We start from the raw sequence: 21,792 nt of genomic DNA, 5'->3' as shown, positions 1-21,792 counted from the left end.
AAAGGTGGCTATATAAGACTACAAAACGTCATCATGTCAAATCCGCCTTTCGCTTGGTGGTGGTGCCGTGAAGTCATGTGACCGGGGTGTAGTTTGTTTACAGCCTAACTTTTCCGTTTTACTACTGCCGAATGTATTTACTCCACAAATCATGAAAGTGGTGGTTATTTGTTAAGATTATCTTGCTGAAGAAAACATGTAAGTATCATAAAATGTGTTTGCCACAGAGTTTATGTTCTGTTTTAATGTGTCCAGTATTCGTCTCCCTCCTGATTGGATTTTTCTTTTTGAATTTTAACATACCCTTGATCCACAAATGTGGGGGGTAAAACCATTACAATAACCTTGTTCACAAAGGAATGTTTAATTCCAATGGGTAAATTCCATCTCAGTCCTAGACACTACTAACATGTCATTATTGTACATGTGGGGGAAAACTGATCTAAAGCCCTGCTGGGAATGTTTATCCTCCTCTAAACACCACAGACACTAGCTCAAACCTCCATCTTATCAATCTATGCTCTCACAGATTCCATAACTTCAGACCCCTTTGTTTAATTTTCTAGCCTAAATATATCTGACATTTTGCAGATCTTTGTGTAACTAATTATAGTCTGAGGAATCTCCCTTCAAAACAAAGACTCTTTCCCCGAGCAACCATTTTATCAAGTTTCCGTGATGCTCCAGCTCCTCTGGGCATACACCCATCCTTATCTGAATATCGAGCGAAGACGCCCAAGTGGATGGCTTTTTATTCATGATGACAGGAGAGGGCGGGGCGGCACTGGATCCAGCTGCGGATCGCAATCACTCTGCCACTCAATATCTTACAATATTAAAGCACTTTGTTCACCTTTGTGCACCATTTTGTACAATAAAAAGTTATTAGAGAGGGAAAATAAAGCTTTCGGGATGAAGAGTTCACACTAAGATGTACTGGACTGTCGACTTCTGTCTCATAACTGTCTGTGAACTATTTCTCTGTTGTGGAGCAGTGAATTCAACCAATTACAGCTAACAAGCCACGATGGCTTCCTCCAAGGTCAGCACTCTCAAAAGTGCTTGCTGTGGGTCAATGGCACAAATGTGCAGGTAAAAGTTCACCAAAGTTGAGCTCAAGAAGAAAATATTTGGATTTACTTTGTCCCCGCAAGAGAATCCACCAACTGCTGCAATTCAATTGAAATGAATAAAGATTGCTGGTAAATGTCATCATTTGACATGCTGGTGACTGATACAGTGTGAAGCCTAATGTGTCCTTCAATCAGCTATAGCATCATCAGGTCTCCAGTAGTACACATGTTTCAGACGCCTTTCTAACCCAATCAGAGCACATAATTGAAAAGATGGAATTTTGGGACCTTAAAATGTGCAGCCTATTAGCTGACATGGGTTTTACTTGCAGAGATTGTCTTAAAGAGACAGTGTGGAGGATTTGGTGGCATCTAGCGTTGTGGTTGCAGATTGCAACCAACTGAATAGCCCTTTGGTCACTCCTCCCTTTTTGAGACTGGGGTAACTTGAGCTGCCGAGTGCAAAACCACAGTATCGCCGTTTGCGTTACTGTGCGTTACGTAAAAACACGAAAGGCTCTCGCTATAGAAATTGATTTGTCTATTCTGGGCCACTGTAGAAACATGACTGTGCAACACGGTGGACTCCAATGTAGATAAGAACTCATTCTAAGCCAACAAAAACATAACGATTCTTAGTTTCAGGTGATTATACACATGTGAAAAATGATGATGTAGAGAATGACACAGCCTGATGAGGCAATAATTAATGTCCAAAGCAGCTTATGACAAAATAATGTTTCTTTATGGGTGATGTAGTTGACAGTAACTTAACTCAGTTATTCTACCTTTTAACAATAGTATAAATCTTTATTATCTTTACTAATATTATTCATAGGGAATGTATAGTCAATTCTGTGCTGGAGTCTCCCTGAACCCTATCCCTCCCATACATCTAGACAGGGACAAGGAGAGGAGAGGTAATCAATCAATGAATCAATAAACATTTTGGTCATTTATATCAGCCTCCTGTACGTTATGTGGGGTCTGGCACTTAATGCAGGTTGTTCTGCCGCTGGTGCTCCATTTTTAATTGGTGTTTTTTGCTTCATAATGGTAACTGTGGCTTCTCCAGATCTTTCTTCTGGCATCACAGCAATAACAGCCCTTGCATGGTATGTGTGACACAGCAATTCTCCTTGTGACTGATGCTGTAATGCACAAACTTATATAAAACTGTTGTTAGCTCTTGTGTCTGAGAGCCCATGAACAGACGATGTGTCATCACTGAAAGACAGACTTTGTTGAGTCCTGGAAGAAAACTTTACCTGTGAGATGTGACCTTTTTGTTGAATCTGTTACGATACGGCTTTTGTACTTTTCCTACACCCTTTCACAAGTCATGGAATCTTTTCTGAAAAAGCAGTGGTCTCTTTGAAACTTTCCCGATGGTCTTCTGTTTGAGCTGCCAGGTTGTTGTTTTTACAGTTGGTGTAATGGGACTGTTTTTTACGTGAGTGATGCATGTTCAATTGAAGTGTTTTTTCCAGGACTTAACTTCCGACATTGATGCTCTGTGGTTCTATCTCAGGGCTTTATTTAATCCCTTAAAGATTGTAATACCAACCTTCAAGCTCCCAAAGTATCATTCACATGACTTCCAGACTTCTTATTAAGGCATGTTTCATCCTCCAGACACCACCTCTGTTTTTGAATCAAAATGATGTACTCATTCCACACTCAAGGAAATGTGAGCAAAAGTTACAAATGTCATGTTGAAACCAATCATAATACACTCCAATAAATAACGTTTAGCCATGCACACTTGCTATGTCTTTGATTGGAATTACAGGCCTGAAATTCTCAATATATTATATTGGAGGAAGTAGTATTCAGACCATTTACTTTCGTAGAATGTCATATTCTAAAAACCCAAAGTCTTGCATTGAAAATCACCAACCCGACTTTTGTAGTAGATAAATTGGAGCTAATTGTAACTGCTTTACATAGAAATGCATCATATTTTAAAGGATCATTACATGTATTTCTGCTGCAGCAACCCAATTATTCAAGCTTTGTCTTAGCTTATTAGTTCCACTTCACTTGCCATGACGCTTGCTCATTTTATGGCTTAGACCAAACATCCTATTAACGCAGTAACATTAGGAGCATATTGTGGCCTAATTTGCAGAGGACTGATGTGGAATTTGCTATATTGGATAATAGCATTATTAGTTAATTTGCTGCAAATTGTAATGAACCTGTGTGGTGATTGATAGGCCAGCGGTGTTCCACTGTTCATTAGAAGCTGTCACGGATTGATGTTGTAACTTTCTAAAGGCCAGTGATGAGGGTTATAATCATGAGTCAGCCACAATCTGTTTTTCAGGATTGCTTGGCATTGGCTTATCTAGTGTTTGAGTGAAACCATGATAGTGTATAATCAACCTCTGTGTCCACAGTGATGAGCCTATTGTTTTCCAGTCCGTTTCCTGCAGGGTGACAGAAGGAAAGTGTAGGCGGCTCTATTATCAGGAGAGTGGTTTTACCCTTGCTACCAAATATAACCCACATTTGTCTTTTTGCTGTATCACTTTTTCCACCTTTATATCAGGGTTATGAGTTGTAAGCTGTTATTCTTGAGAAAGAGTCTCTGATAACAGGAAGACAATTGAAAGGATGTATAGCCTCGGTCTAGTATTATATACAAGAATGTAAATCACACATCACCATTATTTGGGAGTTTGTGATTAACTTCACTGAAATGTCTTACAGTATGCACTGTACTAATGGCAAGTATGCATCTGTTACATGATGATAAATGAATGTTAAGTTGATGTGCATATGTTACCATTCTCCAGGATGGATGGAAATACATGTAAAAACGTTTTGTTCAGAATTCATCCACAGACAGTTCTAGGTTTTGCCAACAGGGGGTGCCAAAAGGTTTAACAAAGTATTTTAGCATCTACTTGATTTAACATGTAAGAGTAGGCTGCTACTATAATACTGCTACGGTATACTAGAACAGGTATTATAGGAGACAGCTGGGCATGACTAAAATAAACACGTTTACAAGTACATTTACCCAAGTACTGAGCTTTAGTACAACTTTGAGGTACCTTAAGCCTACTTGAGCATATTCCTTTTAAGCTACTTCATGCTTCTGATACTTTATCTAATAGGGAATATTGTACTTTTTACCACACTACATTGATCTGCCTGCTTTGCAGATTGAGATTTTAGATCAATATCATAAATCAATAAAAATGTGTATATATATATATCCATTTCATAACATTCTGGAAGGGTCCTTCCTTTTTTTATTAATTGAGAGTTAGCTGTTAGCTTCTAAGCTGACCTTCAAAATAGCTGATAGCCAGCCACAGCTATTTAGGGAAGTTATTCTAGTTACACTACTGTCTTTCAAAGATAAGGTGCGTCAATTGTGAATGAAAGTCATCACAAGTTAATATTTAACATTTAGGTTTGGATCTTTTTTCTTCTTCTCCACAACATGCTGCAGTCCAGTACGTCTGAAAGTCATGAAGGTGTAATGGCCCTTCAAAATGCAAAGTAAGGAAATAAGATTTTTAGCTATGTGGCTACTTGCGATTATCAGTGTCCAGACTGCAGACCATGAAGCCTATTTAGCGCAGATATTTTTTCCAGACCTGCTTGTAACTAGGGAAGAAAATGCAGACTTTACCTTTATTGCAAACGTTACATTTAGGAATGCTATATCTGATTCATTATTTTTGCGGAGAGCAGCATGAAACTCATATCAGATATCTATTAATCTGTATCAAGTGAATTGAGCAGATATTAATCAACACCTTTTCCATCTTATTCATCCATTGGTCATTAAGTCAGACCACATTTTTCACACAGGAAATGGGCAGCTAAAAAAGAGACAGGACAAAAGCTGTAATATAATTCCGCTGACTAATTATAGATTTGAAGACGTGGGTGTAGCTAACACACAGCACATCTATTGTGCGGACTCTATTCAACATGAAATGGTCAGACTATCCAACATATTTATAGTTTGGCTTTTCAGGGTTCAGAGACGCAAGTTTCCTCTGTTTGTTCACTGTTTCTAAGTTTAATATGAGTGATGAATCTGCGTCGTGGAAAAACACAAGAAAGAGGAGGACATGTACAACATGTTCAAGAACATAGTGTTTCTGTGACTAGTACCATATCCAGAGGGAACTATACTGTATGGTCAGTCAGTAGCAGGTTTGGGGCTATGTTCCTAATCATTGAAATGTTAATTAATATTATAAATCTTGTTTTGTTTAAATCATGTTTTCACAGCTTCGGTCCTGATCCGTCATTTTTTAAATGTGTGTGGATGAATTCCTTGAATTTTAGTCAATTAATAGTGTTTCTAAAAAAAAAGAAGTTTAGCTGAGGATTGATAAGACACGTCGGAGGGGGAAGAAAACATGACTGGAGCACACTGATTGAGTTGCAGCCTTTAACAGTGCAAACACACCAACATTTTAACACCACTCTGTCTTCATCAGAGTCAACATGGACAACGACAATAGGCAAACACAAATATAGCCAACCCAAAACAGAAGTACACTTGTCATTGGATAATGGGTTGAGCAGGATTTAATAACAATTTATAAAACCTGTTAGAAAGGGCTTTATAGAGTGTCAACAGAGACAAGTAGCAATCATAATCATGAAGCTTTCAGAAAATGATATGGCCATGAAAAGAAAATGAATTTAGAAAGTTTGAAAGACAGGATTTGAGGGAGCACTCTGGCATATAAAGGCTTAACAGTTCACCCCAAATATTGAATGGTGTGTAAGTGATGAGTAGCATCTTAAAAGGAGTTCAAGAACTCTTTTGGAAACGTGTGATAGAATTGATGTGATATTTGATAGAAAAGGCATTGGTGGGGCGAAATAAGTTCATTACACTTATACATGTTCAGAACTGTATCACCTCCTCTTTCACTTGAATGCTATTACCCCAGCATTTTAACAATAAAAGATATGTCTCAGTGTCGTAAACCTCCAGCCTCGGCCAGTGACCCAGCAAAAACACTTTGAATCATTAAAAGAGTTACTATAATTAAATACAGTAAGAGGGTGGGGAACCCTGTCTGGGGCAGTAAAACTATAGACTGGGTCCACCTAAAGGTCACTGGTTTGCTTTTGTGTGACTTTTCTCTCATACACAACAGTTCCCTTAATGGAGGGCTGTTAAACAGAGTGTTCAGCAGAAAAAACAACAACTCCAGACTGGGAATGGCTATGGCAGCTATTCTCACAGCAGGCAGCGCTGTGTGGTGTGTGCACTTCATAATACCAGGCAAACAAAGGACTGTCAATCTAACAGCTAATAATGAAGAAAAACAACTCTGTCTGTAATTAGTCCTGGGATTAGATAAATGGCTTTGTTAAGATGATCTGTGGATTGTTTGTTTCCAGACTTGTTCATTAATGTATTCACTCTACACACTGTCTACACTCAGTGGCAGAGTCTTTGCCAGCCCAGTAGATGGCAGACAAATCTCTGCCTCTGATCTGTGCTCACACCACGTAGTTCAACAAATGGCCAGAAGATATCACAGTATTCAAACTTTTGATTGTTGAGCCTTCTGCAGAGCAAAATCTCCACCAATAACGTGTTCAGGTAAACTGGGACAGGTAAGATAAAATGGGACAGTCCCTTTCAAACTATATTTCCATAATCTTAACACTAAAAAGAGAGAGACATGCAAGTGTGTATACATGCACAGACACTGACATTGTGTGTGTGTGTGTTTATGTGTGATATGGACAAATGTCTGTGTCTGCTTGTAACAATCATGACTATATGGAATATATTGTGGTTTTTTGGTGACAAAAATACTTTAACTGTCTGAGACAGTCACTCAAAACCCTTTCCCATTAAAAGGGTGTATTCTGAAAATATTTTTGGTTTTAAGTCAATAAAATGCCACATCCTACAACCATTTTTACTGTCATACCCATGTTGTTTTAGCTTTATGGTCTACGCCTTTTACCAAAAAACAAATATTAACATGCCACACAAGTTCTGGGACCAGAGATTTTGCCCATCCTAGTTATCTCAGATCAATCACAACTATTGTTCATGTACATTCGTAGCAATAACACGTTTGGTGATTGGCTGCTACTATTTAAAGTGCGCAATATGTAAAACCATATTTGTCCCATTTTAACTGATGTCCAAAATAATAATACTTGACTTCACTCAAATCTTGATATCTTTGTATTACAAATTAACTTTTTAAAGACAATGTAGTGTTGCAAACCTCTATGCAAGACCACAAATTTTCCTCAAACTAAACATTTCAAGTGATATAATCAAGTTACCTTGTCCCCTCTCACTTGATTGTGTCTCACGTTGTGGATCTGCCTGACTATAATCATGACGACTGTCTTTTCTTACCTGACCTGCAGCATCACTGCTCCTCCATCACACATAAAATAGGTTATTAATATACATAACAACAGTCCCTATATAATACAGTAATATAATACATGTTTAATATGATTATTTATATAATACGGTAGTATAATACTTTCCGTATTTAGTATTATTCTCCAGTTAGTCTAGTATGATTCATACCCATTAACTTGGGTATTTATTATTTTTATGTATTAATAATTATTAGAATGTTCTTGCCATGTTTACCATTATGTGTTGCTAATTTTATCCAGTCAGGATCTGTCATCTGTTAAAATGCTCTTAATCTACTAATTTAGTGGTGGAAAATCCACTAACATGCTTTAATGCACATGTTCATTTTAATCAGTTGTGCTGATAATATACAATCTCTTTCTTTAAACGTCTTAACTTCTAAAAGTCCATCACGAACGTTTCCGCTGCAACTCTATACGCGACTAACTTTCGGGAACTACCGTGAGGCTCCATGAGCATGAGCCGCCATTGCTGTAAATAAATAAAGGTCCCATGGAGTGAACGGAGATTACGTGACTCTCATTAAACGGCTCTGGGTTTACTCTCCAGGTGGGGGAAGCAACGGCGGCTCTGCTAAGAAGTGCGCATGCGCAACATTATTTAATCTCCCTACAGAGTTAACATGCAACAACGTTTGACAGCAAAGTATTAACAAACATTTAAGCGGCTCTCTAGACATTTTTGTGTTGAATTCAGTCGATGCTTGTGTGCTTTATCTTGTCGCCCGCTTACAGAAAGTTACTTTTTGTGACTTTATTTGAGTCAAAAGGTAGTTAGTGAAGCTAGTTCCGCCTTTGCTTTCTTCTCCCTGTGATGGACAACAGCAGCGACAAGTGTCAGAAGTAATCAAGGACGAAATACAGGAAAAACAAATTACGTCTCCTGCCTTTTTTTCTGGATACACTTCCACACAAATCAACAGGTTACAAAGAAAAGGTGAGTAGCCTCTATGCGCCATAATACACCCGTCTGTTTTAATGAAGTATGAGCTAATTCACGTTAGCTAACAAGGCTAATGCTAGAGTACCTGTTGCTGGCTCTGACTTACTTTAGCTAGAGGATTAGCATTATGGCAGTGCTCTTTGTAATGCGTCTCTATCTTTAGCTCGCAAATCTAGTGTGGGTCGGGAAATTACAAGGGACATAGTATACACAGGGACACCGAAAAAAAGCAGTGTAAATATCTGTATTCAGACTGTGTTACAGTGAAGTTACAGTCTTTAACTTTTCCCAATTTAGCATATCGCTACCTGTAACCTTAACGTTACCTGTTTGGTGTTAGCTCGTGGATGTACACGTGAGTTTAGATAGTCTGGATACCTTAATGGTTTATCATAGTGGACGTTTTTCAAGTCCCTTAACAGCTGTGTGAATGTTAAGCCCCATTTCATGTATTTATGTGTTTTGTAATTCTCCTAAACTTGCATCCTAGATGTCACCGAGTCCTCAGACCTTTTTTGAATGGCTGCTGTAGCTTTTATATTACATTACAATGGCTTCAGGTGTGAATTATTTGGCTTGGAAAGGGAAGCAACTTGTCTCCATGTGAAATCATTCCCCTGCATTCCATTCACAGGCCCGTCTACTTGTCCCAACAAGTACCAAAGTGCTGTTAGTACCGACTGAAACTGGTAATACGCCCTATAGGACACCACAGGACTCTTTTTGACAAAGAGGAGCTGCAGCTTTATTGTATTTGTTCTAGATAGGCGGCATTGTTATCGGGTCAGCCATGTTATTGTGCTTTGTATACGGATAGTGGAATGTTGCATCCGAGAGGGACAACACCTCGAAGAGGTGTTTTGTAAATCTTTGTCTCAATCTAGATGCTGAAAGGTGGGTAACACTTTTGCAATGAGGTTGTGAAGTTGATGGGGCATGTTGGCATTGCTTTTCAGAGAAATAGACACCTACCATGGCTCATATACGTGTAGTCTTGTTTGCAATAACACCGTGTATGTATGGCAGCTATCAAACCTGTTGGATGCCATGTTTTTACCTCGGCAGAATAGATAAATGCTTTTATTTAATTCATCTGTTGGTGAGGATATCTCAGAAACGTTTAATGCAAAACGTTTTTTTGTAAAGGTTGGTTTTTGCCAAGATATAAGCTTCTATTGCATACCCAGCAATGATTTCTTAACATTATAGGATAGGAGTCGTTCATCATTTGCGCAAAAAATACATATTTCTGGAACTTCTCCACGTTAGACGATACATAACAGTACTGTGCAGCCTCGGAGGAAGTGTGCCCTGATTTCTAGGACATTTTGAGATGGGGAACAAACTATAAAAGTGTCTATTTGGTAAAAACAAGCTGCTATGGTGGGTACAGTAGGAATCAATAGAGAATGGATGTGCTCAGATGTTCATTTGTTTGAGCATTTCGATCTTGTGGATCTGTGTGGGACTTATGTAATCAGACGCCATTATCAGCTAGCTGTCGGCAGTGGGTCATTGACATCCAAGCGAACTCCAGCTTGGTTCTCCATGTAGTGATTGCCAAGTCAGCAGAATGAGCGATGGCTGATTGTACTCTGCTCTGCAGTGCTCCATTCTCTTTTCTCCAATGAACTGGGAGATCTTAATGAGCTAATTAGGAGCTTACAGTGAACAAACATGATTGTGTAAAATTAATGAATGCAGTGCAAACGGAGCACATCTGACTTTTCAAAAGCATTGTGTCAGCTAGAGTATGAAATGCCTCTAAAGTGCATCACTGAGCAATCTCAAGTTATGATTACTTTGCTCAGGCAACATGATTGGTTGTACTGTGGCTGTGCAGTGTGCTTTGATTTATTAGAGTGAGTTACTCCCTGCTTACCAATGTCCTCTTTTACCCACGATTTTATTCTCAAAGCATTGTTTGAAGAAATATGAACTTTTCTTTGAAAAATAACAAAAGAAAATCTTACCCTTTTCTCACAATCATGTGATTATTTCCTTAATAAAAGATCATTCATTATTGTGGAAAGTAAAAATAAGGGTGTTTTAAGATAAATACAAATGCATTTAGAAACTGAAATGAAGCTTTGTTCTTGCATGATTACTAAATATACAAAAGTCTTTAGCAATATAATACCTCATGGTCCGCCTAGCATTATGATGCAAACATGCACAACATAATGGCCAGCATCTTGTTCAGGATCACTTTGTAGTTTGTGTTTTGTTCTGTTATTTGACATTGTCTTGACATTTTAAAGCAAACGCTAGTGCTCTTGCTCTATACGGGCACATTGTAACGGAACATCCAGATAATTTCTACTCAGAAGTCAAACAATTTTTGCTTCATGCGCCACTGAACAAGTTTCACAGAAATGACAGGAGCCGGCCTCCAACGCCGTATCCAGCTCTCTTTATTCATCCTTGAAAAGGACAGACACTTGACTTAAAATACTGAAATATCAGCTGTTCCTGATCCTGTTGCCAAACCTGAAAATCTGGAAGCCATTTTGCCCCCACTGTTCTTAAAATTGTACTCCCGTGTTGTCTACTTCTGAGAGATCCCATGTGGGTGCGGTTCACAAAAGGCGGGGAAGCAATTGCTTGAAACGGGACAAAAGATAACATCTCATCTCCTGCTCAACCTTTTGGATGCTGTGTGAAATAACGATGAGACTGCATGTGAACCTGTGGGTTTGTACATGTTCACACGGTACTCAGCCGCTCTAGTTTACTGGCTTGTATGGACACAAAGTGGTGCACATTAACCTCACCTCTGTGTTTGCTTTGCTGCATCGGCTAGTTGTCGTCTGGGTCCGGTGCTCCAGGGGGATATTCGAGAACAGAATTGGGTTGCAGTGGTGCTGAACTTTATCGAGTGAATTATTTGTGAGTTTAAGGACGTATCGGCTTCTCTCTCTTTACGAGCAGGTTGCTAGCAATCAATAATAAATGGAGTTTCATTTTGGTAATAAATTATTATAGCTGAGACAGTGTATTAGAGTAAGTTATGCCATATAAATCCAGATTTGTTCATCATGCAACTGCAGTTCCAGCAGTTTTTCTCTTGCATGTGACCTGTTGGCTACTTGTATGTATTTTTTTGACTTCATCATCTGCTCTGTAGATGATTATTCCTGTGGATGTTTCAGGGAAAACCTAAGGCTAATATTTAGCAGTGACATACACACAGGAGTAGTGGATACTAGCCTCTTAATGGATCTTTTTGAGTGGTGTTCAGTGCTGACGTGTAGTCTTGCTTGCAGCTGTTGAGCATGTGCTTTGTGTACACTGTACACCGAAACTTGTCAAACCAGTTGGACTGAACCAATGCTGACAAGGCAGAGGGTTGTCTGCTCCTGAGAAAGCTGAAACTAGCTGCTGTAAAAGTGCCAGTTTCCTCTTTTAATTTCTATGTGAGGTAATGAGGAAGGAAGTTGACTATTTGTCCTCCTGTTATAGTTCTTCCTTGTATATTTTACAGGTGTGCCGTAATCACTTTGCTGTTTTCCTGCTGGAACCAGAAATCGCAGCCAAATCTCACGGATGGCGTTTATGGGGAAGATTTTATCGACGATCGATGATCTTCAGTAGAAATAAGTTGGTGTAACAAGACAGCCTTTTATAGCTGAATAAAGAAGCCAAACTAATATTGTCTTATTGCACTTGTATTTCATCACAACTGCCTTTTTCTATAGCTGAATTCACAGAGAAACAGCACTTTATCAATCCTTAAGAAGTTGGCCTATTCCAGCTGATAAGAAGGTGGAATACTTGCTTGCCAGGCTACACACTCTCTTTTCTGCTGCAGTGTACACATTGTGCAGCCTGTTCAGTCACACAGGCTTTCAAGGGACTTTTGACATTCCAAAGTGCAGCCTGATACTGCCGTTAGGACCGTCCCCCGTTTGTGCGTGATCGAGCTGCACCTACTGATTTTGACCAATCACAGGCTGGGCCATCATTTGAAAAGTTGCTGTGTAAGTAGCTGGGAGAGTCGACACAGATCGTCTTCATTTTTTGTCAATGTCGGTTTCCTATCTGTGCGTGTAATCCTGATCTTGACCCTATGATCGTTCTGATCTTGACCCTATGATCGTTCCCCTCTTTCTTAAAGCGACAGGACATTCAAATTGTGACTTTGTAACTAAATAGTGTTGCGTGTTGCCATCAGTTCCTTTTTAAAGTCATTTAATTGCTTCCCTGCTGGTAATCATCTTTATTTCCCATTTGAAGGCAGATGGTTCTGAACTGTGGGGAAATGTTTCGTCCCAGACTTGAGAGTTTGGACAGTACTGCTCTTCTTTGATGTGTGATTGACAGATCATTGATCAGCTAGTTAAATGATTTGCTGACCGCTGCTGAAGAAAGCAAGGACCATGACAGTAGAAACCCAGCTGAAGCTAATTAGGTCAGACTAAGTCAAGTCTGGTTTAAGTTTGAAACTTACACCCCCTTTACACCTCGCCTTAAAATGTGTTTTGGGTGATCGGATGCAATTGGATAGTGCTTGACCACATGAAAGTATCGGTGTTTGTGGAGACGCATATTAATACCAGGTGTAAATGTAAATGGGTTAAATCGTATCATAGTAACTCATACAATACCTATTTAAACCTTCTTTATGCAACAGACTTACCTGAAAATAAGGTTTACTGAAGTAATCCTGGCTTAACAGCCTTCAGGTGAGCTTTTCAAATGAACTGTAACTGAGCATCGAGATGTGTTAGCTCCACATATTTCACTGTTCTAGTGGAAGCTTTGGGCAGGTGTGATGCCAAACAGCTTGTTAACATCACTTAATTAGCAGGTATCTCTACCTGTCTCTGCTACACACACACACTGTGAAACACTGAGCTCGTTTTGCTCTTCATTGGTTGACATGTTAAGGTAATTTGCACTATTTAGTTGCAACAAGCATCGTGGTTTATGGACTTCAATAAAAAACAGGTTTCATTTTAGTTACTCAGAACTTTGGTGTATTTTCAGTCTTTTTAGATGATTCTTTTATGCGATTGGGTAATTAGTTTGCTTAATAGTCTCACAGTTTTCACAATTGATTTCCAGTCAGTGTGTGAGTTAATTAGAGCACTATTTTGTCTTTGGCTAACACAACAGAGCTTTGTTCAGCTTCCCCATTAACTGCAGAGAACATCCAATCTGTTGAAGTGCCCTGAGAGCCTTTCACTGACTTACTGACTAATAATTGAAATCTTTAAAGTCTTCAATGATCGGAATAACTTTTGTTAAGTTTCTATAAAGTTTAACTTTAATATCAGCTGCTCTTGAATGCCGTCATCCCCGAACCACTCAAACTTTATTTTTGATGAGATTATCTTTCATTCCGGTGTGTTCTTGTGCTGTACGAGCTGTGATTTAGATTGTTTTCACTTGTTGATAATCTGTTTTTAAAAAAAAACTTGTTTTGTTCATTTGTTTCAGAAGCTGCTGACTGCTGAGTTTTGGACACCGTGATGGAAAATCCTGGTAAGAAAATGTATAATTTGTAGATTTAACACTGTAAGCATCTCATACTTTTTTGTATTTAATTGTGGTTTATAGCATACATATGTCTGCAGATTAAAAACATACAAATAATCTGAGTAACGTTTGCATAAAACTATAAAACAGACCTCAGTGTAATTTGAGTTTAAAACATGTGGGCTGTAGTGAGACTGGTGTTATCTCATCGATAGTATCATGATGACAGAAAGTGGTGAGTCAACAAACCCAGTACTGGGTTATGAAGCTGTCCGTTAAGGGGCGGGCCCTGTCACGCATTGTTCTGTTGACACTGCAGCTCTCGCCCAGAGGACACACCTGTAGGTTAGCAGAGCTGACGGGTTCTCTCGCTGTCACTCGTGGCCTCTATTTCACCTCTGTCCTCGATCACTAACGGACCTCAACATACCATCGTATACACTCCTTTAGCGCAGAGGAGCTTCTTTCCTATTGGCCGGACAGTTGCAGTGTATTTGCTAGTGGGGATATACCTAAAGATGGCTGTTCAGTCTGAATGTATTCGTGAGTAAACCTGCTTTTTATCTGATGTTAAATGCTGAGGATTTATATTTCAGGTCATGTAAACTGTGATGATCTTTTTTTTTTTTTTTTTTTTTACACTGACAAATTAGTCTCTGTTGAAATATTGGTTATAAAATGATTGTGACAGTATTGAAATCAAATGGTCAGTTATTGCTCCGGTCCATTGAAATGCCAACACGGGACAGGGCACAGCTCCCTTTATAGGCTACTGGGCCAGATAAAGACAGCTTGATCTACTCATCCCTGCCTGGTCTTGTGTCCGAGTATTAAAGATAAACTGCACGTCCTCCTTGGCCTTTTTTCTTAAAGTGATAACATGGCTGGTTGGCAGCAACACTTCACATGTCCTTGTAATTTGATCTGAAAGGGCAGTCATCTAAGCGTGTTGGCTTGTGTTAACATCATATCAGTATTTCAATGTTTTGGGGTTGTCACGATGACACATTATGATAGTATTTGTGTGAGTCATGTTCAGAGTGGATTGTTTACAAGCCTGAAAAAAAAAAAACGAAAACGTATTTGTCTCCATCTGCTGCTGAGTGACAAAGATTTCAGTGTCATGATGGGTGATAATTTAGAAGATGTCGTAGTTTGTGATCCTTCTGTTTACTCATGGTTTCCTGCATTGTTGTCCTGATTACGGTCCTTTTACTAAAAGGCTGCGTTGTTGTCCTGCATTCCTCACATTTTTGTGTCAGGAGTTGTGCTCGCATGCTGTAGCTTTGAGTGAGCAACGGTGATGTAACATTTCATGATGGATTTAATTTAGTTATAGCTCACTCTATCACTCCTTACTAAACCTCTTCCTATTTTGACCTTTTTAAACTAAAACATTCCAATCTATTACATCCTAATGTACTACCAGTAGTATACTTTTTAAGGAATTGTATTAATCTTATACCCCCGTCATCAACATGTTATTACGCTGGCTTGTCCTTTGAGTAAACGTAGTTCTGTCTTATTAGCAGTTTCTCAGAAGGCTAACATCCTTATTCCTGTTTTCATTTGTATCTCTAACATGCAGGGAGGACCTCCTCTTCCTCCCACACACTGATTACATATAACCTGATCACACAGTGCTCTAATAGAAATGTTCAGACATAGATTGCCTGGCTGCCTCGTGTCTGTCTTGCATGGTGGATGTGTGTGATATTAAGGCCTCTAGTTCAGGCTTTGTGTCTGCTCAGGTTGTTAGTATTTGTTTGGCACTTTAAGATACTCTTAGATGTGTTTCAGAAAGATTGAGAGACAGTGTGTGAAAGTAAGGAGCAGATGTTTTAATAAAAACATTCATACCCATATAGGGAAATATATCTGTAGTTGTAAAACTGAGTTGCTACTATCTACTAGAAGTGTCATCGGTTCGCACATGCGTTTCATAGTTTGAAAGGACAAACCCTGGAGAGTCATTAGACACCACCGCCGTGTCACTTCCTCTTCTCCGGCTTCGAGCTCCGCCTCGGATCGGCTCACCTTCCACTTCTCGAGTTACCTCACCCTGCGGAGTCCGCCCTTCAGGGAGTCGTGTTTTGTTTGTCAGCCTGTGAACCGGTGCTAGCAGGGGGGGCCCACCGCATTGCAAATCCCTCGAGGCTCGATGGCTCGAAAGCTTAAAGCTCAAAAATCTGCTCTCTGGAATGAAAGGCATCTGCCGGATTACCTTATTGACGTACCTTATTCATGAAGTCAGAGCTCCAAGAAAGGGAGGGACCTAGGAACTTAGAGTGTGTTTGTGTTTTAAAGGGAAAGAAGGAGGGAGGAAGCAGGGGGGGAGACCAAATCAGGCTGAAGGGTGGGGGAGAGCAAGACTGTAGAGACAAGAGATAGACTAAACGAACACAAGTGAGCAGTCGAGGCGTTCTTGAGTTACAGGAGCTCTATGTCTTGTTGGAGGAGAGCGAGGTGGCGTTAGGTTTTCCTCTCCTGCCTCTGGCCTCGGGAGAGGCAGGGCCCGACAGGCCATCAGGGACGGGAGCCGTAGCATGGGACACAGTGCTAGCAGTGAGACTGTGGCCCAGCAACCAGCCCAACACGACGCGGGTGAGTCAAAGGACCAGAAAGCTCGGCACTGAATGGTTTTGCCGTGAACATGTTGACTGGGTTTTTTTTAGATGGGTAAACAGCCGGGCATGTTTGCGTTTGTTCACAGTGGAAACGCCAACAAGAGGATACTGCGTTCAGGTGTTTTGTAGAGTAGAGAGAAACTAGAAGGCGGCAGGATCACACGGGTATAGAAGAATGTGTGCAGATGGAATGTGGTGATTGTGAAACGTTCAAACCACACAAACATCTCTCTGTCTGTACTCGGCGCTCCTCCTCACTGTGGACCCTTTTTCTGAAAAAGACAAGATTTAGGGCTACAAGGCACCACCTCACACCTGCTCTCCCCCATGAGGATCTGGCTGCTGCTGTCATTTCTATTCAAATGACTTGTCTTCTCAAGTCATATTGTAGTCCACAGGTGTAAAGAGAACCCTGAAGTCTCTCTTGTTACGCTAATAACGGTTCAAACTTTCAGAACCTGTTTTTCCTGTCAAAATGCAGATCCTCTTTCAAGTGCTATTTGCACACCTACGAATTCTCCTTAATAATACAGTTTGCAGCTGTTGGAATTGAGCAACTGAGTAACACATGCCCCCTCCTGTCCGTCGCCTCTATTCTGCATAACATCACAGCCTGTAATGTGCTGACACTGAGCTGTTGATCACGGCCTGCTGTTAGTTAAGAGGAGCTGTTGACTTGTAAATCGTCGGAGTAATATTTGCTTTATATTTTACTGCAGGGCTTCTGGTCAAACACTTCTCGACACTCTTGCCTAAATGAAACGAGTAACATGATAACATCCTGTTTGCTGAGTATTTGCTCTCCATGCAGAGTGTATTTTTGCCTTGGGTGAACTATAAATGTCATGTGACTGGCATGAGTCATAATGGACAGCTTGACCAGAGGACTTGAAGGTACTGAATCGGAGCTTTTTGTTCGTAGACCTTTTAAGTTTGAATGGCTGAACATTCACAGAAGCCTACATGTTGTCACTCGTCTTAGGTTTTGATGAAACAAGCTTCCCCGTTTAGAATCACTTCATAGACGCATACCTATCAGTGTTTGGTCCGAGCATTGTACGATATTTCTCTCCGCTTGGCTTTCACCTCCTCTGTTCGGGGTCGTTGCCTTTTTTTAATTCTCTGGTGGTTCTGTGGAAAGCAGCCGTTTCAGATTGACATGCTCTACCGTACGGGGTCACCACATCACACTTTGCTTCTGTCACTGCCACACCACCACTCCCAGTTTAACAGCCGCTGGTGTCGGGGTCGGAAATAGCTGCGAGGGCCAGAACGTTGCACAGAGTTCACTGACCTCCCGTATGCCCGCATTTCAGCATTACACATACATGCAAGGGCCTGCTTCACCTCACACAGTGGTTAGATGCAACTAAACTAACATTGCTGCAACAGTGGTATATGGTTAAATGCCAGTTAACCAGCACTTGGATATGTGACTGAACTGTGGGTATATCATGGCAAAATCTGTCTGAACAGTCTCAACTCATTAAGATACATGTGTGCCAAACAAACATTTATGCATCAACACAGAAAAGCAGTGCTCACACATTAGAGGTAATGAACAGGGATGTTCTTAGAGTAAAGAATATCAAACAAGTTTGACGTACAACCTAATCCGACCTGCTTTTTCTGAAGCTTTGCCGTTTTTATCGGTAGTGGGAAGACAAAGGGCCAATTAAAAAGAAGGTCAAGGCTGAAGAGTACGCATCTTTCTGTCCTGCCGTGTGATACGAGATACAGTGTAGCGTCGCAATAGTTTGGAAATGCCTCGTGTCATGTTTGCACTACAAGTTGTAGTCTGGTCTGTTGGTTACTGTGTTGTGCTCTAGCTGTGCAGCCATTGCTGTGGTAGCAGAGTCGAACTGAACAGGTTTCCACCGACGGCGAGTACAGATGTTTTGGATGGTCAGCAGTTGCCCCCTTCTGACAGATAAAAGCATCCTATATGTGAATCTGGAAGTTATTTAGTCGCAGCATTATACTTTAAATACTGGTTGTGTCACGGAGAAGTAGACTGATAATCTGTCTGGGAGATACTGGAACACATCAGGTTCTGACCTCCTCTAAGGAGGACATGTTTTTGGTTTGGTTTGTTTGTCAGCAGGATAATGGAAAAACTACTGGCCTGATTTTCATGAAACTGGGTGAAGCATAGGTCACGAAATAACGCATAAAATTGGGTGCGGATCTAAATCAGGGAGCAGGCACACAAATCATTTTTCACTTCTGTTAAAATTGTGAGGGTATGGCCTTGGCAGAGGTCTGCTCTCTCAGAGTGTATTCATTCATTTCAAACCACTGTCACAATAAACTAAAATGTGTAAATGTCTGGTAATCATGTAAGCAGAGCTTTTCCTCTTTGTGGGTTGGTTGGGATTCTTCCTCCTGCTCTCTATTTACATCTTCACTCTCCTCATCCATCTCTGCCCAAATCACATTACCTGGCAATGCAGCTGAGATCCTGCGAGAATTACAAGATAATGTCCTATCGCCCCAAAACCCTACTATCTGCCAATATATCTTGATTACACGGGACATGAATGAGATGAAAGTTGTAGCTAAACGGAGCCTAACCCAGACGTTTATTATTGAAAGGGCTGTAGCCCACACATTACAAGCAGATCAGATTTGTCAGAGATAGAAGAAGGAATGGTAAAAGACGCCTTAGCTACAACAAGCTGGTCAGATGGAGCGCTGCAGGAAAGGAGTTTACTGCAATCTGGATGAGATCACACTCTTCTTATTCTATCTGACATGTGGAAAAAATTATTAGTTATTAGTTTAAACTGTATGGAAACTGCCAGCTACAGAAAATAAAAAATTCTGGACACTTATTCCTGATTGATCAAATTCTAGTAAGTGATTAATAAATCCCGCGTTAATCATTAACGCCTCCTGCTGTCCATTTAGTTCTCCTCCCTGACTCGTGATACATTTATCTCCGGCCTTGAAAAACTCATCTGCAGGATTTTATAGTGATTTGTAAAAGCTAATAATTCATGTTTAATCCCTCTAGTGAAACATGTGTGTGACAACCCCCTAGCATTTAATACCAGTCAGTGTGTGGTGAGACAGGTTAGCCCGTCCTCTGTTTGTTCAGCTGAAATCAGTCAGTTATGTTGTTGCTGGAAAGAAACTGGATCCCAGTTTTCACCTTGGTTTTCATCATTCCTCATATCTTGCCTCTACCAACCCAATTTGTCGCCCCTGTGGTGGGTGTCAGTTGTCCCCATTCATTCCATTAACCACGACTTGCACGTCTGACTGTGATCAGTGTTGTAATGTTAGAGTAAGGAATTGACTGATGACTGTTTTGATACTTTAATTATGTTGGTTCAAGTGCCAATAGCTGATATTTAATAATTTAATTTTATAGTTTGTATTCCAAAAGAAGTCATTTAATTCCACCTTACAACAGCATCACTAGACAAATGCAGAAGATGTTCCATGGTCCTTTCTAAACCCAGCACTACTGTGGCAGAAATCCCATTAATTCACACTCCCCTGTGAATGATACCAGAAGAAGCAGTGCCCATATTTCACCGTTATGACTGCTGAGGCAGCCAAGTCAGTGAGTGGAATTTGGACCGGCCTTGTTTTGATGTTTGGTCCTTTTTATCATGACAGAGGATTGAAGTGGCAGCTTCGAGCTGAGCCCTTGCCTATGTCTGGACAAGCATGCCTGGTCAGGAATCTAAAATGTGTCCGTTACAGCCACGAGAGAGGGACTGTTTAGTTTTTATGTTGGATGATTGTCTCTGGAAGCTAAAAATTAGGGTTTCTACTAAATCAGGTTTGGCCTGTACATCAGCCAGTCATCATAGCATCATATCTGACTGATGTGTTGGAAAATATGATAGTTGTTTCTAAACTAATATAAACTAGAACTGTCGTGTTTGCTATACTCGCAGGCCACCGGCAATTACTTGTCATCCGGATGTGGGCATTTAGTGAGACTGCAGATTAAGTTCCACTGTGCCCAATTTGTAAATAATATCTTGGTTTGTCAACATAGCTGGGACTTATCAGTTACATTCACATGAACACAATGAACTGTTCTGTTGACGAAAACATGACTATACTACATTTGTAATGAGCAGTAAATGCTGGTGTATTCTTGTTATTATTATTATTATTGTTATTATTATTATTATTATTATTGCAATGTTGTTCAGTCACAGCTTTTTGTACCTGTAGCTGATGTGTGACTGTAAGAGTGCGTATTGATCTCTTCATGTGTTACATTGTTTTGCCTCTTTAAAATAATCCTGTCGTGTTCATGCAGACGATGAGGTCGACCTGCAACACAGCACAACAGGGGGTGAGGAAGGAAACTCTGTTGGGGGATCACCTCCATCCAAACGTAAAGGCAAGTTCTCCAAAATGGGGAATATCTTCAAGCCCTGGAAATGGAGAAAGAAAAAGCCAAGTGAAAAGTTCGCTGAAACATCGATGGGTATGCTGGATGCAAGGGCTTCTTATTTCCCTCTGGTGTGTATGCTACATTATTCTGATTTCTTTGTGTATTTTATTTCTTTTTTCAGTCTTGGAAAGAAGAATTTCTGTTAGAAAAAGTCGCCAGGAGTTGATTGCCAGAGGGGTTTTAAAGGACATCCCAGAAAATGGTAGGTCAAGCTTTACTTGTTCTTGTTTAGCAATATTCTGCGGATGAATTGGCTCCATTTTTGATGACAATAACTGTATTTCCCTGCTTGTGTCTTCATGGGACAGAGAGCAATGATGTTAACCACTCCAAAGCCCCACCAGTGAAAAATGGGCACCCTGTGCCAATGGACATGGACAGGATGTCTGAACCAGGGGTGCGAGTGTCTCGAGGTGAATCTGACATGAAGGGGAGCACCCTCAGGCCGCCCCAAGTAGATGAACGTCGAAGCAGAGCGCCGTCCGACGCCTCCCGGAGTAACCGGGCACCTCTGGACGTGGACTCTCACACGCGGCTCGCTGTGGACGTGGACAAACGAAGCCGCCTTCCATCGGATGTCGACAAGAGAGGAGCATCGTTACCCCGAGGACCGCCACAGGACGATAGGTACCGCAGAGAAGAGAGGCGAGACGGCAAGGACGACCGGGAGGACAGAGGAAGGAAGAACAGGGAAGACGTGGAAAGAAGGGAGGGGGGAGTTGACCGCAGAGAGAGGCGAGACTGGAAAGATGATCGAGAGAGGAAAGATGAAAGAACAGAGAGAGACAATAGGGAAAGGAAGGATCGCGACGAGAGGGAAAGGAAGGATCGCGACGA

General features: G+C 40.6%; 1 protein-coding gene across 4 annotated transcripts in view; it reads left to right on the top strand.

Annotated features, from left to right (window-relative positions):
* Window positions 1-8,048: 8,048 nt before the first annotated feature.
* Window positions 8,049-21,792, top strand: part of phactr4a (phosphatase and actin regulator 4a) — a 24,705-nt gene continuing 10,961 nt past the window's right edge. For 2 of the 4 annotated variants that reach the window (XM_031853904.1, XM_031853900.1), the window contains exons 1-4: window positions 14,455-16,509; window positions 20,818-20,988; window positions 21,077-21,157; window positions 21,264-21,792. The exon at window positions 21,264-21,792 is cut by the window's right edge and continues 494 nt beyond it. In XM_031853904.1, coding sequence (XP_031709764.1) covers window positions 16,452-16,509; window positions 20,818-20,988; window positions 21,077-21,157; window positions 21,264-21,792 — 839 coding nt within the window. In that variant the 5' untranslated portion in view covers window positions 14,455-16,451. The other 2 variants (XM_031853902.1, XM_031853901.1) reach the window with 2 other exon arrangements.

Source organism: Anarrhichthys ocellatus, unplaced genomic scaffold, assembly GCF_004355925.1.
Source record: "Anarrhichthys ocellatus isolate YVR2014 unplaced genomic scaffold, GSC_Weel_1.0 scaffold14, whole genome shotgun sequence".
NCBI classification, from domain to species: Eukaryota; Metazoa; Chordata; class Actinopteri; order Perciformes; family Anarhichadidae; genus Anarrhichthys; species Anarrhichthys ocellatus.
Note: the sequence above shows the minus strand (reverse complement) of the source record. Positions and strands in the feature narration are given on the sequence as shown.